Source organism: Dendrobates tinctorius, unplaced genomic scaffold (genome assembly GCF_039654945.1).
Source record: "Dendrobates tinctorius isolate UK_male_01 unplaced genomic scaffold, ASM3965494v1 ptg000326l, whole genome shotgun sequence".
Lineage (NCBI taxonomy): Eukaryota > Metazoa > Chordata > Amphibia > Anura > Dendrobatidae > Dendrobates > Dendrobates tinctorius.
The window spans coordinates 10,603,683-10,619,903 of record NW_027361993.1 but is presented as its reverse complement, the minus strand read 5'-3'; the positions used below and the strand labels follow the sequence as shown (position 1 = coordinate 10,619,903).

The following is a 16,221-nucleotide window of genomic DNA, read 5'->3' as shown; positions in this document are numbered from 1 at the left end:
GTCCATTGGTCAATATGTTTTTCCAATTGACCATCAATTGATTGAAATACTTCCGTTGATAGACATGATTTTGCCTTTGCACGGGATTCTTCCAGTAATCTATCTATTTGAACCAAATTTTTAGAGTTATATTTAACTATTAATTCCATCAATTGTCTTGATGCCACATTACATATGTTGTCCCAGTTTTTTATAAATTTGTCATCATTGACTGGGAATGAAGGGGTGACTTGGATTCTCAAACCCCTTGGAATCAATTGATGTTGTATATAGTTCTCCAGGAATGCCCGATTCCACCAAGCACGAGTGCATTTATATGTCAAGTTTTTAAGATTTTTAAATAGCTCATCAAACTGTAAACCACTGCTAGTTGTAGTTGTTGTACCACCATTTGTAAATACCGCATTGATCCGTCCTTGCCATGATAATTCTCTGGCCTTAAAGTTCATGTTCTGGAGTGGAAACCTGTGCTGAACACAGTAATATAATTAAGTAAAAAATACACGAACACCAGAAATAGTATTATATATAAGATATATAATTTTTGTATATATACATATAAAATAATAATAGTGGTGAATTATTGAAATAATTATATATACTACCACCAGTGTTCAGTGAAATTCGTGGTTTACCCACTGATTAAGAAACCAAATCCCAATCTACCGAGGGACCCATTGACCAGAAAAGACCAAACAGGATATTGTTGATAAAATAATTTTTATTGTAAAAAAAAGTTCTTTCACTTCTTTTAATATATTGAGGAATACATATGGGAATATAGTATATATAATTGGGTCCAATTTATTGTCATACAATTGTCCCTATACGTGCACATTGTTCTTAAATTGGTTTTAACCCCTTCCTGACATCCGACGTACTATCCCGTCCATGGGACCCGGGCCCCTATGCCCATTGACGGGATAGTACGTCTACCGCGATCAGCGGCGCCCACGTGGTGAGCGCTGCTGATCGCGGCCGGGTGTCAGCTGATTATCACAGCTGACACCCGGCACAATGTGTCAAACATGATCGCGGTGTACCGGTGGTTAAAGGGAAGCATCGGCAGGGAGGGGGCTCCCTCTGTGCTTCCCTGAGCCCCCCACGGCAGCGCAATGTGCAACGCTGCTGTGGGGGGCTCCTTTCCTGCAGGCCCCCGAATCCAAGATGGCGACGGGGGCCTTCGGGGGCCTGCAGGAAGCTGGCTTCCTCAGTGCCTGCAAAGCGCAGGCATGAGGAAGCGTTCTGCACTGCCTGTGACAGATCGCTGATCTGTGACAGATCAGCGATCTGTCACAGGACAGTGATGTCCCACCTGGGACTATTTAATAAAGTTAAAAAAAAATAAAAAAAAGTGTTAAAATAATTAAAAAAAAATCGCCAAATAAATTAGAAAAAAAAAAATATTCCCCCAAATAAATCCATTTCTTGGAAATAAAAAAAAAACAAACAATAAAAGTACACATATTAGGTATCGCCGCGTCCGTAACGACCCGCCCTATAAAACTGTCCCATTAGTTAACCCCTTTAGTGAACCCCTTAAAAAATAAAAATAAAAAACTAAGCAAAAAATAATGATTTATTATCATACCGCCAAACAAAAAGTGTAATAACGCGCGATCAAAAAGACGAATATAAATATCCATGGTACCGCTGAAAACGTCATCTTGTCCTGCAAAAAACAAGCTGCCACACAGCATCATCAGCAAAAAAATAAAAAAGTTATAGCTCGCAGAATAAAGCGATGCAAAAATAATTATTTTTTATATAAAATAGTTTTCATTGCATAAAACCGACAAAACATAAAAAAACAACCTAAATGAGGTATCGCTGTAACTGTACTGACCCGAAGAATAAAATCGCTTTATCAATTTTACCACACGCGGAACGGTGTAAACGCACCCCCCAAAAGAAATTCATGAAACGCTGGTTTTTGTTCATTCTGCGTCCCAAAAACCGGAATAAAAAGCGAGCAAAAAATGTCACATGCCCGAAAATGGTACCAATAAAAATGTCAACTCGTCCCGCAAAAAATAAGACCTCACATTACTCGGTGGGTCAAAATACGGAAAAATTATAGCTCTCAATATGTGGTGATGCAAAAACTATTTTTACAATAAAAAGCGTCTTTTAGCGTGCGACAGCTGCCAAATATAAAAACCGACATAAATAGTAAATCAAACCCCCCATTATCACCCCCTTAGTTAGGGAAAAATAATAAAATAAAAAAAATGTATTTATTTCTATTTTTCCATTAGGGTTAGGGCTAGGGTTAGGGCTAGGGTTAGGGTTAGGGTTAGGGTAGGGTTAGGGCTAGGGTTAGGGTTAGGGTTAGGGTTAGGGTTAGGGTTAGGGCTAGGGTTAGGGCTAGGGTTAGGGCTAGGGTTAGGGTTAGGGCTGAGATTAGGGTTAGGGGTGTGTTGGGGTTCGGGTTGGAGTTAGAATTGGGGGTTTCCACTGTTTGGGCACATCAGGGGCTCTCCAAATGCAACATGGCGTCTGATCTCAATTCCAGCCAATTCTGAGTTGAAAAAGTCAAATGGTGCTCCTTCCCTTCCAAGCGCTGCCATGCGCCCAAACAGTGTTTTACCCCCACATGTAGGGTATCAGCCTACTCAGGACAAATTGCAAAACAATTTTTGGGGTCAAATTTCTCCTGTTACCCTTAGGAAAATAAAAAATTGGGGGCAAAAATATCATTTTTGTGGAAAAAAATGATTTTTTTATTTTCACGTACGAGCGTTATAAACTTCTGTGAAGCACTTGGGGGTTCAAAGTGCTCACCACACATCTAGATAAGTTCCGTGGGGGGTCTAGTGTCCAAAATGGGGTCACTTGTGGGGAGTTTCAATAGTTTAGGTACATCAGGGGCTCTACAAACGCACATGACACCCGCAGACCATGCCATCAAAGTCTGCATTCCAAAACGTCACTGCTTCCCTTCCGAGCCCCGACGTGTGTCCATACAGTAGTTTCCTCCCACATATGGTGTGTCAGCGTACTCATGACAAATTGGACAACAACTTTTGGGGTCCAATTTCTCCTGTTACCCTTGGGAAAATAAAAAAATTGGGGACTAATTGATCATGTTTGTGGAAAAAATACGATTTTTTTATTTTCATGCCCTGGCATTATAAACTTCTGTGAAGCCCTTGGGGGTTCAAAGTGCTCACCTCACATCTAGATAAGTTCCTTAGGGGGTCTAGTTTTCAAAATGGGGTCATTTGTGGGGGGTTTCCACTGTTTAGGTGCATTAGGGGCTCTCCAAAGGCAACATGACACCCGCGGACCATTCCATCAAAGTCTGCATTCCAAAACGTCACTACTTCCCTTCCGAGCCCTGATGTGTGCCCATACAGTAGTTTTCTCCCACATATGGGGTATCAGCATACTCAGGACAAATTGGACAACAACTTTTGGGGTCCAATTTCTCCTGGTACCCTTGGGAAAATAAAAAAATGGTGACTAAAAGATCATGTTTGTGGAAAAAATACGAATTTTTTATTTTCACGCCCGGGCGTTATAAACTTCTATGAAGCACTGGGGGGTTCAAAGTGCTCACCACACATCTAGATAAGTTCCTTGGGGGGTCTAGTTTACAAAATGGTGTCATTTGTGCGGGTTTTCCACTGTTTAGGTACATCAGGGGTTTTCCAATCGCGACATGGTGTCCGATCTCAATTCCAGCCAAAAACGTCAAATGGCGCTGCCTCCCTTCCGAACTCTGCCATGCGCCCAAATAGTGGTTTACCCCCACATGTGGGGTATCAGCGTACTCAGGACAAATTGCACAATAACTTTTAGGGTCCTGTTACCCTTGGAAAAATAATTGAGGGTGAAAAGATCATTTTTGTGGAAAAAATATGATTTTTTAATTGTACGGCTTTATGTTATAAACTTCTGTGAAGCCCTTGGGGGTTCAAAGTTCTCACCACACATCTAGATAAGTTCCTTAGGGGGTCTAGTTTCCAAAATGGTGTCATTTGTGGGGGGTTTCCACTGTTTTGGTACATCAGGGGTTTTCCAATCGCGACATGGTGTCCGATCTCAATTCCAGCCAAAAGCGTCAAATGGCGCTGCTTCCCTTCTGAGCTCTGCCATGCGCCCAAATAGTGGTTTACCCCCACATGTGGGGTATCAGCGTACTCAGGACAAATTGCACAATAACTTTTAGGGTCCTGTTACCCTTGGAAAAATAAGAATTGAGGGTGAAAAGATCATTTTTGTGGAAAAAATATGATTTTTTAATTGTACGGCTGTATGTTATAAACTTCTGTGAAGCCCTTGGGGGTTCAAAGTTCTCACCACACATCTAGATAAGTTCCTTAGGGGGTCTAGTTTCCAAAATGGTGTCATTTTTGGGGGGTTTCCACTGTTTAGGTACATCAGGGACTCTCCAAACGTGACATGGTGTCCGATCTGAATTCCAGCCAATTTTGCATTGAAAAAGTCAAACGGCGCTCCTCCCATTCTGAGCTCTGCCATGCGCCGAAACAGTCATTCCCCCCCACATATCAGGTATCAGCGTACTCAGGACAAATTGCACAATAACTTTTGCAGTCCAATTTCTCCTGTTACCCTTGGTAAAATAAAAAAAATTGAACCTGAAGTATTTTTTTTGTGAAAAAAAGTTAGATGTTCATTTTTTTTTTAAATATTCAAAAAAATTCCTGTGACGCACCTAAAGGGTTAATACACTTCTTGAATGTGGTTTTGAGCACCTTAAGGGGTGCAGTTTTTAGAATGGTGTCACTTTTGGGTATTTTCTATCATATACACCCCTCAAAGTGGCTTCAAATGTGATGTGGTCCTAAAAATAAAATGGTGTTGTAAAAATGAGAAATCGCTGGTCAACTTTTAACCCTTATAACTTCCTAACAAAAAAAAATTTTGGTTCCAAAATTGTGCTGATGTAAAGTAGACATGTGGGAAATGTTAGTTATCAAGTTTTTTGTGTGCCGTATCTCTGTGATTTAAGGGCATAAAAATTCAAAGTTGGAAAATTGCGAAATTTTCAAAATTTTCGCCAAATTTCCGTTTTTCTCACAAATAAAATTTATTTGAATGAAATTTTACCACTAACTTGAATTACAATATGTCACGAGAAAACAATGTCAGAATCACCGGGATCCATGGAAGCGTTCCAGATTTATGACCTCATAAATGTACAGTGGTCAGAATTGTAAAAATTGGCCCGGTCATGAACGTGCAAACCACCCTTGGGGGTGAAGGGGTTAATATATATATTTTTTTACCACTAATACAATAAAAATTATTGAATCAACAATATCCTGTTTGGTCTTTTCTGGTCAATGAGTCCCTCGGTAGATTGGGATTTGTTTTTTTATGTGGTGCTGTGCTATATACCATGTGGTGCTGTGCTATATCCCATGTGGGGCTGTGCTATATACCATGTGGGGCTGTGCTATATACCATGTGGTGCTGGGCTATATACCATGTGGTACTGTGCTATATACCATGTGGGGCTGTGCTATATACTATGTGGTTGTGCTATATACCATGAGGGGCTGTGCTATATAATATGTGGTGCTGTGCTATATACCATGTGGTGCTGTGCTATATACCATGTGGGGCTGTGCTATATACCATGAGGTACTGTGCTATATACCATGTGGGGCTGTGCTATATACCATGTGGGGCTGTGCTATATACCATGCAGCTGTGCTATATACTATGTGGCTGTGTTATATACCATGGAGGGTACATTTTACATTATATTTTATGGGGGAGGCTGTGTTATATAATATGGGGGGCTACAGTATATTCTATGGGGAGGTGGGCTGTATTATATTCTATTTGGGGCTACATTATATTCTATGGGGGGCTGTATTATATTTATTATATTCTATGGGGGGTGATTGCACTATACTCTATGAGGGGGTTACATTATACTATAGTAGGAGGCTACATTGTATTCTATGGGGGGCTGCATTATATTCTATGTGGAGCTAGATTATATTGTATGGGGGCTTCATTATACTTTATGTGTGGGCTACATTATATTCTATTGGGGCTGCATTATACTATATGAGGAGGGCCACATTGTATTCTATGGAGGGACTACATTATACTATATAAGGGGCTGCATTATATTCTATGGGGGCTGCATTATACTCTATGAGGGGGCTGCCATATATTCTATGGAGGGGCTGCATTATACTAAATGAGGGGGAGCTGCATTATACTCTATGGGGGGTTACATTATATTCAGTGGGGTGGCTGCATTATTCTATAAGAGGGGGCTGCATTATATTCTATGGGGGGTTACATTATATTGTATGACAGGGCTGCATTATACTCTGGGGTGGCTACATTATACTCTGTGGGGTGGCTGCATTATGCTCTATGGGGTGGCTGAATTATACTATATGTGGGCTGCATTATACTGTATCGAGGACTATGGGGAATACATGATACTATATGAAGAACTATGGGGTGCATTATACTATGGGAAGTGAATTGTACTACATGGATGACTGGCGGTGTATTATACTATATGGAGGACTGAGTAGTGTATTTTAATAAATTGAGAGCAGGGGAGAATGATGAGAGACGTCTTCAGCACCAGCTGCCGGGGAACAGTGCTTACTGTAGCGCTTCTTCCCCAGGGGCCTCCTGTGTTGTACTGATGTGGCACACGGGCGGCAAATGGTTGCCATACGTATGCTGCAAGTATTACACACTCAGTCACGGATATGTCCGGTATCGGTTTTTCCGGTACCGGAAATATCGGGACGTGTGAAACCGGCCTCACACACAGCGACTCATAGACCCTGCGCTATCAATCTGCACCTTGCAAAGATTGCAGTGTGTGAACAATGTATGTAAGAAATCCATCTCTATTATAGGAAACAATGGTTTTCATTTGGAATGATAACGGATGAGAATAATGAGAGCGTCTCCTGTTCTCACCGAACATCTGTGAGCCGGTAATGGTCCATCATCATCTATAGGAGCCGGCGCAGTCTTCTGTGTGCAGCCTCCGATCCTCTCCTGTGCCATTACATCACTCACCCCCCCACCAACCAGGACACGACAAGTAACATCAGCGAAGCCTCCCAAAATCACTGGGGCAGACACTGGGGTATATACACATCACTGTGGCAGACACTGGGGTATATACACATCACTGGGGCAGACATTGGGGTATATACATCACTGAGGCAGAAACTGGGGTATATACACATCACTGGGGCAGACACTGGGGTATATCACTGGAGCCGGGACTGCGCCATACAGTAACAGAAGCTCCATGTCTGGACTCACCCCTCACCCAGATCCTGATGAGGGGAAGATGAAAGGCGGGAACGCAGAGCAGATTCCATAGAGAATACAGGCACAGAGCAGACTCCATAGAGACAATGGGACAGAGCACAAACTCCGCCCACAGAAAAACTTCCTTGCCGGAGTCAGACATGTGACACAGCAGGGGTTACAGGGAGAGTCGGCACCACACTGACAGGGAGGCCGCTCTGCTAGCCCCTGTCTTCAGGAAGTACTGCCGCCTGAGGCAAATGGCTCAACTTGCCTCATGATAGGTGCGCCCCTGCCTTCAAGACTAGGGTAGAGTGAGCCTGCACCATGCCAGTCTTTATAAATCAGCCCCATAGTGTTTGTTAACAGCTGCCAATAGGAGGAGCACAATGCATACAGATTTTATAGCTTCCTGAACTAGCAGTATATCTCCATATACAGGTAGCCCCCCTAGTGGATGCAGCAGGGAAACAAAATTTGATAATTGCAAGAAAGTAAGGGCTAATTGAATGGGAGCGGTGATGCAATTCCATTGCGCAACAGGTGTGCGGGTGATGCTCTATGAACAAAGACTGTGAAAATAGTGTAATAAAGGATGTAATTCAGGATCAATACAAGAACAGTTATCATCTAATATACAGGTGCATCTCACAAAATTAGAATATCATCAAAAAGTTAATTTATTTCAGTTCTTTAATACAAAAAGTGAAACTCATATATTACAGTCATATGTAAAAGTTTGGGCACCCCTATTAATGTTAACCTTTTTTCTTAATAGCAATTTTGGTTTTTGCAACAGGTATTTCAGTTTCATATATCTAATAACTGATGGACTCAGTTATATTTCTGGATTCAAATGAGGTTTATTGTACTAACAGAAAATGTGCAATCTGCATTTAAACAAAATTTGACCGGTGCAAAAGTATGGGCACCCTAATCATTTTCTTGATTTGAACACTCCTAACTACTTTTTACTGACTTCCTGAAGCACTAAATTGGTTTTGTAACCTCATTGAGCTTTGAACTTCATAGCCAGGTGTATCAAATCATGAGAAAAGGTATTTAAAGTGGCCACTTGCAAGTAGTTCTCCTATTTGATTCTCCTATGAAGAGTGGCATCATGGGCTCCTCAAAACAACTCTCAAATGATCTGAAAACAAAGATTATTCAACATAGCTTTTCAGGGGAAGGATACAAAAAGTTGTCTCAGAGATTTAACCAGTCAGTTTCCACTGTGAGGAACATAGTAAGGAAATGGAAGAACACAGGTACAGTTCTTGTTAAGCCCAGAAGTGGCAGGCCAAGAAAAATATCAGAAAGGCAGAGAAGAAGAATGGTGAGAACCGTCAAGGACAATCCACAGACCACCTCCAAAGACCTGCAGCATCATCTTGCTGCAGATGGTGTCACTGTGCATCGGTCAACAATACAGCGCACTTTGCACAAGGAGAAGCTGTATGGGAGAGTGAAGCGAAAGAAGCCGTTTCTGCAAGCACGCCACAAACAGAGTCGCCTGAGGTATGCAAAAGGACATTTGGACAAGCCAGTTACATTTTGGAAGAAGGTCCTGTGGACTGATGAAACAAAGATTGAGTTGTTTGGTCATACAAAAAGGCGTTATGCATGCGCTGTATTGTTGACCGATGCACAGTGACACCATCTGCAGCAAGATGATGCTGCAGGTCTTTGGAGGTGGTCTGTGGATTGTCCTTGACGGTTCTCACCATTCTTCTTCTCTGCCTTTCTGACATTTTTCTTGGCCTGCCACTTCTGGGCTTAACAAGAACTGTACCTGTGTTCTTCCATTTCCTTACTATGTTCCTCACAGTGGAAACTGACAGGTTAAATCTCTGAGACAACTTTTTGTATCCTTCCCCTGAAAAGCTATGTTGAATAATCTTTGTTTTCAGATCATTTGAGAGTTGTTTTGAGGAGCCCATGATGCCACTCTTCATAGGAGAATCAAATAGGAGAACTACTTGCAAGTGGCCACCTTAAATACCTTTTCTCATGATTTGATACACCTGGCTATGAAGTTCAAAGCTCAATGAGGTTACAAAACCAATTTAGTGCTTCAGGAAGTCAGTAAAAAGTAGTTAGGAGTGTTCAAATCAAGAAAATTATAAGGGTGCCCATACTTTTGCACCAGTCAAATTTTGTTTAAATGCAGATTGCACATTTTCTGTTAGTACAATAAACCTCATTTGAATCCAGAAATATAACTGAGTCCATCAGTTGTTAGATATATGAAACTGAAATAGCTGTTGCAAAAACCAAAATTGTTATAAAGAAAAATGGTTAACATTAATAGGGGTGCCCAAACTTTTACATATGACTGTATATAGAGTCTTTACAAACAGAGTGATCTATTGCAAGTGTTTATTTCTGTTAATGTTGATGATTATGGCTTACAGCCAATGGAAACCCAAAAGTCATTATCTCAGTAAATTAGAATACTTTATAACAACAGCTTGAAAAATTATTTTAAAATCCGAAATGTTGGCCTACTGAAATGTATGTTCAGTAAATGCACTCAATACTTGGTCGGGGCTCCTTTTGCATCAATTACTGCATCAATGCGGCGTGGCATGGAGGCGATCAGCCTGTGGTACTGCTGAGGTGCTATGGAAGCCCAGGTTGCTTTGATAGCAGCCTTCAGTTCGTCTGCATTGTTGGGTCTGGTGTGTCTCATCTTCCTCTTGACAATACGCCATAGATTCTCTATGTGGTTAAGGTCAGGTGAGTTTGCTGGCCAATCAAGCACAGACACTGTTGTTTGTAAACCAGGTATTAGTACTTTTGGCAGTGAGGACAGGTGCCAAGTCCTGCTGGAGAATGACATTTTCCATCTCCAAAAAGCTTGTGGGCAGAGAGAAGCATGAAGTGCTCTAAAATTTCCTGGTAGACGGCTGCACTGACTTTGGCCTTGATAAAACACAGTGGACCTACACCAGCAGATGACATGGCTCCCCAAACCATCACTGACTGTGGATACTTCACACTAGACCTAGTCATTGCTTCAAGAGCCACCACACAAAGACGTATCCAGGACATGAGCTACAAGTGTCGCATTCCTTGTGGCAAGCCACTCATGACCAATAGACAACGCCAGAAGCGTCTTACCTGGGCCAAGGAGAAAAAGAACTGGACTGTTGCTCAGTGGTCCAAGGTGTTGTTTTCAGATGAAAGTAAATTTTGCATTTCATTTGGAAATCGAGGTCCCAGAGTCTGGAGGAAGAATGGAGAGGCCACAATCCAAGCTGCTTGAGGTCTAATGTGAAGTATCCACAGTCAGTGATGGTTTGGGGAGCTATGTCATCTGCTGGTGTAGGTCCACTGTGTTTTATCAAGACCAACATTTCAAATTTTTAAAAAATATTTTTTTCAAGCTGGTGTTATAAAGTATTCTAATTTACTGAGATAATGACTTTTGGGTTTTCATTGGCTGTAAGCCATAATCATCATTAACAGAAATAAACTCTTGAAATCACTCTGTTTGTAATGACTCTCTAATATTTGAGTTTCACTTTTTGTATTCAAGAACTGAAATACATTTACTTTTTGATGATATTCTAAGTTTATGAGATGCACCTGTATGTACAAAGTGACTGCACCAGCAGAGTAGTGAGTGCAACTCTGGGGTATAATACAGGATCTAACTCAGGGTCAGTACAGGATCAGTAATGTAATGTATGTACACAGTGACTGCACCAGCAGAATAGTGAGTGCAGCTCTGGGGTATAATACAGGATGTAACTCAGGATCAGTAATGTAATGTATGTACACAGGGACTGCACCAGCAGAATAGTGAGTGCAGCTCTGGAGTATAATACAGGATGTAACTCAGGATCAGTACAGGATCAGTAATATAATGTATGTACACAGTGACTGCACCAGCAGAATAGTGAGTGCAGCCCTGGAGTATAATACAGGATGTAACTCAGGATCAGTAATGTAATGTATGTATACAGTGACTGCACCAGCAGAATAGTGAGTGCAGCCCTGGAGTATAATACAGGATGTAACTCAGGATCAGTAATGTAATGTATGTACACAGTGACTGCACCAGCAGAATAGTGAGCGCAGCTCTGGAGTATAATACAGGATGTAACTCAGGATGAGTAATGTAATGTATGTATACAGTGACTGCACCAGCAGAATAGTGAGTGCAGCTCTGTGGTATAATACAGGAGGTAACTCAGGATCAGTACAGGATAAATAATGTAATGTATGTACACAGTGACTCCACCAGCAGAATAGTGAGTGCAGATCTAAAGTATAATACAGGATGTAACTCAGGATCAGTACAGGATCAGTAATGTAATGTATGTACACAGTGACTGCACCAGCAGAATAGTGAGTGCAGCTCTGAGGTATAATACAGGATGTAACTCAGGATCAGTAATGTAATGTATGTACACAGGGACTGCACCAGCAGAATAGTGAGTGCAGCTCTGGAGTATAATACAGGATGTAACTCAGGATCAGTACAGGATCAGTAATATAATGTATGTACACAGTGACTGCACCAGCAGAATAGTGAGTGCAGCCCTGGAGTATAATACAGGATGTAACTCAGGATCAGTAATGTAATGTATGTATACAGTGACTGCACCAGCAGAATAGTGAGTGCAGCCCTGGAGTATAATACAGGATGTAACTCAGGATCAGTAATGTAATGTATGTACACAGTGACTGCACCAGCAGAATAGTGAGCACAGCTCTGGAGTATAATACAGAATGTAACTAAGGATCAGTAATGTAATGTATGTATACAGTGACTGCACCAGCAGAATAGTGAGTGCAGCTCTGTGGTATAATACAGGAGGTAACTCAGGATCAGTACAGGATAAATAATGTAATGTATGTACACAGTGACTCCACCAGCAGAATAGTGAGTGCTGCTCTGGAGTATAATACAGGATGTAACTCAGGATCAGTACAGGATCAGTAATGTAATGTATGTACACAGTGACTGCATCAGCAGAATAGTGAGTGCAGCTCTGGAGTATAATACAGGATGTAACTCAGGATCAGTACAGGATAAGTAATGTAACATATGCACACAGTGACTGCACCAGCAGAATGGTGAGTGCAGCTCTGGGGTATAATACAGGATGTAACTCAGGATCGGCTCAGAGTGACACACCTTTCTATGTAGATTTATTAGATATGTGAACTGCATTTATGCTTTGATAGGATAACACAATGTACATTTCACCCACCCTATTTAATGTATATTTTGCAGATAAGTTACTCAGCCTCCAATGAGTTGCTCAGCCGTAAGCAGATATACCCATCCTTCCTTCGTACTATCCCTAGTGACAAACTGCAAGTTGAAGTCATTTTGAATTTGCTGCAGAGATTCAAATGGACTTGGATAGCGATTGTGGGCAGCGACGACGTCTATGGCAGGCAGGGATTACAAGACCTCTACTACCTAACAGCAGACAGCGGCATCTGTGTAGCTTACCAAGGGTTAATCCCGTACAGCACAGACAGGACCAGCGTGAAGAAGATGATTGCTAGCATTGTCCAGGCTCGGGTCCGGGTAACTGTTGTTTTCTCTGCCTATTTCAATGCCAGGATATTTTTTGAAGAAGTGGTTAATGCCAATGTGACAGATTTTGTCTGGATCGGCAGCGAGAGCTGGTCCGTGGACTCACAGATTGCTGGGCTGACAAATATCAATAGCATTGGCTCAGTCCTGGGGGTCTCAGTGGATCAAATCGATTTCCCAAAGCTTATAGACTTTGAAATTGCATATGTTAAATCAATCAAATCAACAAACTCAAGTCTTTACGGCTGCAACCAAATTTGCCAGGACTGCCATTCATTCACCCTGCAGAACATGTCCATCCCCAGCCAGTTCACCATGTCCGCCTCTTTTAATGTGTATTCTGCTGTCTACGCCATTGCCCATGCCTTGGATGAATTACTGGATTGTAAATCTGGGCAATGCAGAAATGACACTGTATATCCTTGGCAGGTAAGTGTCTGTTCACACTTGTCTCACTACTGGGGCCTCCAGCAAAGATGAAATGAAGTGGCACTGAAGTTCTGTTTTGATAGACACAGCGCCACCTTTGCTCACATGCCATTTCTGGTATTGTAGTTACATAGTAACTTATATAGTTACATACTGTAGTTACGTAGGTTGAAAAAGAACTAGGTCCATCAAGTTCAACCTTTCTCCACCAATTGTGCATTTTGTCACTACTGTACCGTATTTTTCCGACTATGAGACGCACTGGACCATAAGACATATCCCAAATTTTGGGGTGGAAAATAGCAGAAAAAAGATTTTTATAAGATGGGGGTCAGTCTTATTGTCTGAATTTAAGGTATATTACCTGAGGGCCGGCGGTGGTAGAGCGGGGTCATAGGAGGCATGGTCCCATCCTCAGGATGCCATCGACGGCAGAAATGGGGCAATGCTGCAGTCCCGGGGTGCGATGCTGCGGGTCCAGTGTCGGCGGTGAGGCAGAGAATGGAGCAGTGTCCCTTCTTCAGGATAATGGCAGCAGAAATGTAGTGAGGCCGCGGCCCGGTGTCCACGGCGAGCAGAGCCGAGTGCATGACTGGTTTCTCGGCGGCCATCTTCCTGAGGCCACACGTGCGCAGATTGAGATCAATCGGCCCTTGGCTTCAGGAAAATGGCCGCCGAGATCTCTATCTGCGCACGCTCAACCTCCGGCGGCCATTTTCCTAAAGCCGAGGGCCACAGAGATCTCTATCAGCGCATGCGCCGCCTTGGCTTCAGGAAGAAGGCCACAGGGAAACCGGTGATTCACTTGGCTCTGCTTGCTGTGGACACCGATCCGTGGCATCACCACATTTCTGCCGCCAGCATCCTGAGGAAGGGACCCAGCTGAGGTACACTCCCACTGCCCACCACCGAGACCGAACCTCAGCATCGACACAGCGTCGCCACACCTCTGCCGCCACTGATTCATCACTGCTACATCACTGCTGGTACGGTAAGCCTGCGTTCGGACTATAAATTTTTTTGGGGAAAAGTGCGTCTTATAGTCTGAAAAATATGGTAACTATAACCAGCAATGTTATGTGTATCGAGGAAATCATCCAGGCCTTTTTTAAAAGCTGCTATGGTGTCTGCAATTACTATCTCTTGTGGTCGGCATTCCACAGTCTGACTGCTCTAACTGTAAAGAACCCTTTCCTATTTAGCTGCCAGAATCTCCTTTCTCCCACGTGTAATGAGTGCCCTCTGGTCCTTCCTATGGTCCTTAGAAGGAATGTGCCATCCTTTGTACTGATCACACATATATTTATACATGTAAATAAGATCTCCTCTGAGGTGTCTTTATTCTAAGCTAAACAAGCTCAACTTTTCATCATATAAGAGGCCGCCATCACTTGTAATAATCTAGTTTCCCGCCTTTGAACTGACTCAAACTTCTGAATATCCTTTTTAAAATGTGGAGCCCAAAACTGGATCCCATATTCTAGATGTGGCCTCTTCAGTGATTTATCAAGGGGTAATAATACGTTGAGATTGCGGGATTTATCTCTTTTTATACAACTTTAAATTTTGTTTGCTTTTGCTGCCTGACATTGAGTACTGCTGCTCAGCTTACTTGTAACCAGAATACCCAAGTCCTTCTGCTGTTCTGTAGTCCCGAGTATACTCCTATTTAATGTATATGCAAGAATAGGATTACTCCGTCCCAGATACATTACTCTACATTTATCTACATTAAATCTCATTGACAAGTGATTTCCCATTCAGTCATCTTATCCAGATTGTTTTTCAATATTGTAATGTCAAGGTCAGATTTTAATAGCCTACATAGTTTGGTGTCGTCCGTCAGCTAAGACTGACACTTTACTCTCAATCTCATCTGCAAGGTCATTAATAAAGAGGTTCAAAAGAATTGGTCCTAGCACAGATCCCTCCGGTCCCCACCGCTCACAGTACCGATCTCTGTGGTTCCCACTGTTCCCAGTAGAGATCCCTGCGGTCCCCACTGTTCCCAGTACAGATCCCTGCAGTCCTCACTGCTCCCAGTACCGATCTCTGCGGTCCCCACTGTTCCCAGTACAGATCCCTTCGGTCCCCACTGTTCCCAGTACAGATCCCTTCGGTCCCCACTGTTCCCAGTACTGAGCCCTGCGGTCCCCACTGCTGACTATATCCCATTTAGAGAACATACCAGTTATGAAGAATCTTTGTTTCCTGTTATTTAGCCAATTCCTTACCCATCTGCATATAGTTTCCTCCAGTCCTTGCTTCTGTAGCTTCATTATAAGGCTGTTATGTGGAACTGTATCAAATGCTTTTGCAAGGTCCACTTAAATCACATTAGCTGCATTACCTACAGGTGATTCTCACAAAATTAGAATATCAACAAAAAGTTAATTTGTTTCAGGTCTTCAATACAATCAGTGAAACTCATATATATTATATAGTCATTAAAAACAGAGTGATCTACTGTATTTCAAGTGTTTATTTCTGTTAATGTTGATGATTATGGCTTACAGCCAATGAAAACCCAAAAGTCATTATCACAGTAAATTAGAATAATTAACTAAAAACACCTGCAAAGGCTTCCTAAGCGTTTAAAAAGATCCCTTAGTCCGTTTCAGTAGGCTCCACAATCATGGGGAAGACTACTGATTTGACAGATGTCCAGAAGGCAGTCATTGACACACTCCACATGAAGGGTAAGCCACAAAAGGTCAGTGCTAAAGAAGCTGGCTGTCCACAGAGTGCTGTATCCAAGCATATTAATGGAAAGTTGAGTGGAAGGAAAAAGTGTGGTTGAAAAAGGTGCGGAAGCAACCGGGATAACCGCAGCCTTGAAAGTATTGTTAAGAAAACGCCATTCAAAAATTTGGGGGAGATTCACAAGGAGTGGACTGCTGCTGGAGTCATTGCTTCAAGAGCCACCACACACAGGCATATCCAGGACATAGGCTACA

At 42.3% G+C, this 16,221-nt stretch overlaps 1 protein-coding gene across 1 annotated transcript in view; it reads left to right on the top strand.

Moving 5' to 3' along the window:
• The window catches only part of LOC141074195 (taste receptor type 1 member 1-like), a 60,938-nt gene that overhangs the window by 21,888 nt on the left and 22,829 nt on the right, over positions 1–16,221 (top strand). The window contains exon 3 of the mRNA XM_073561745.1: positions 12,524–13,264. Coding sequence (XP_073417846.1) covers positions 12,524–13,264 — 741 coding nt within the window. The remainder of the gene's footprint in view (positions 1–12,523; positions 13,265–16,221) is intronic.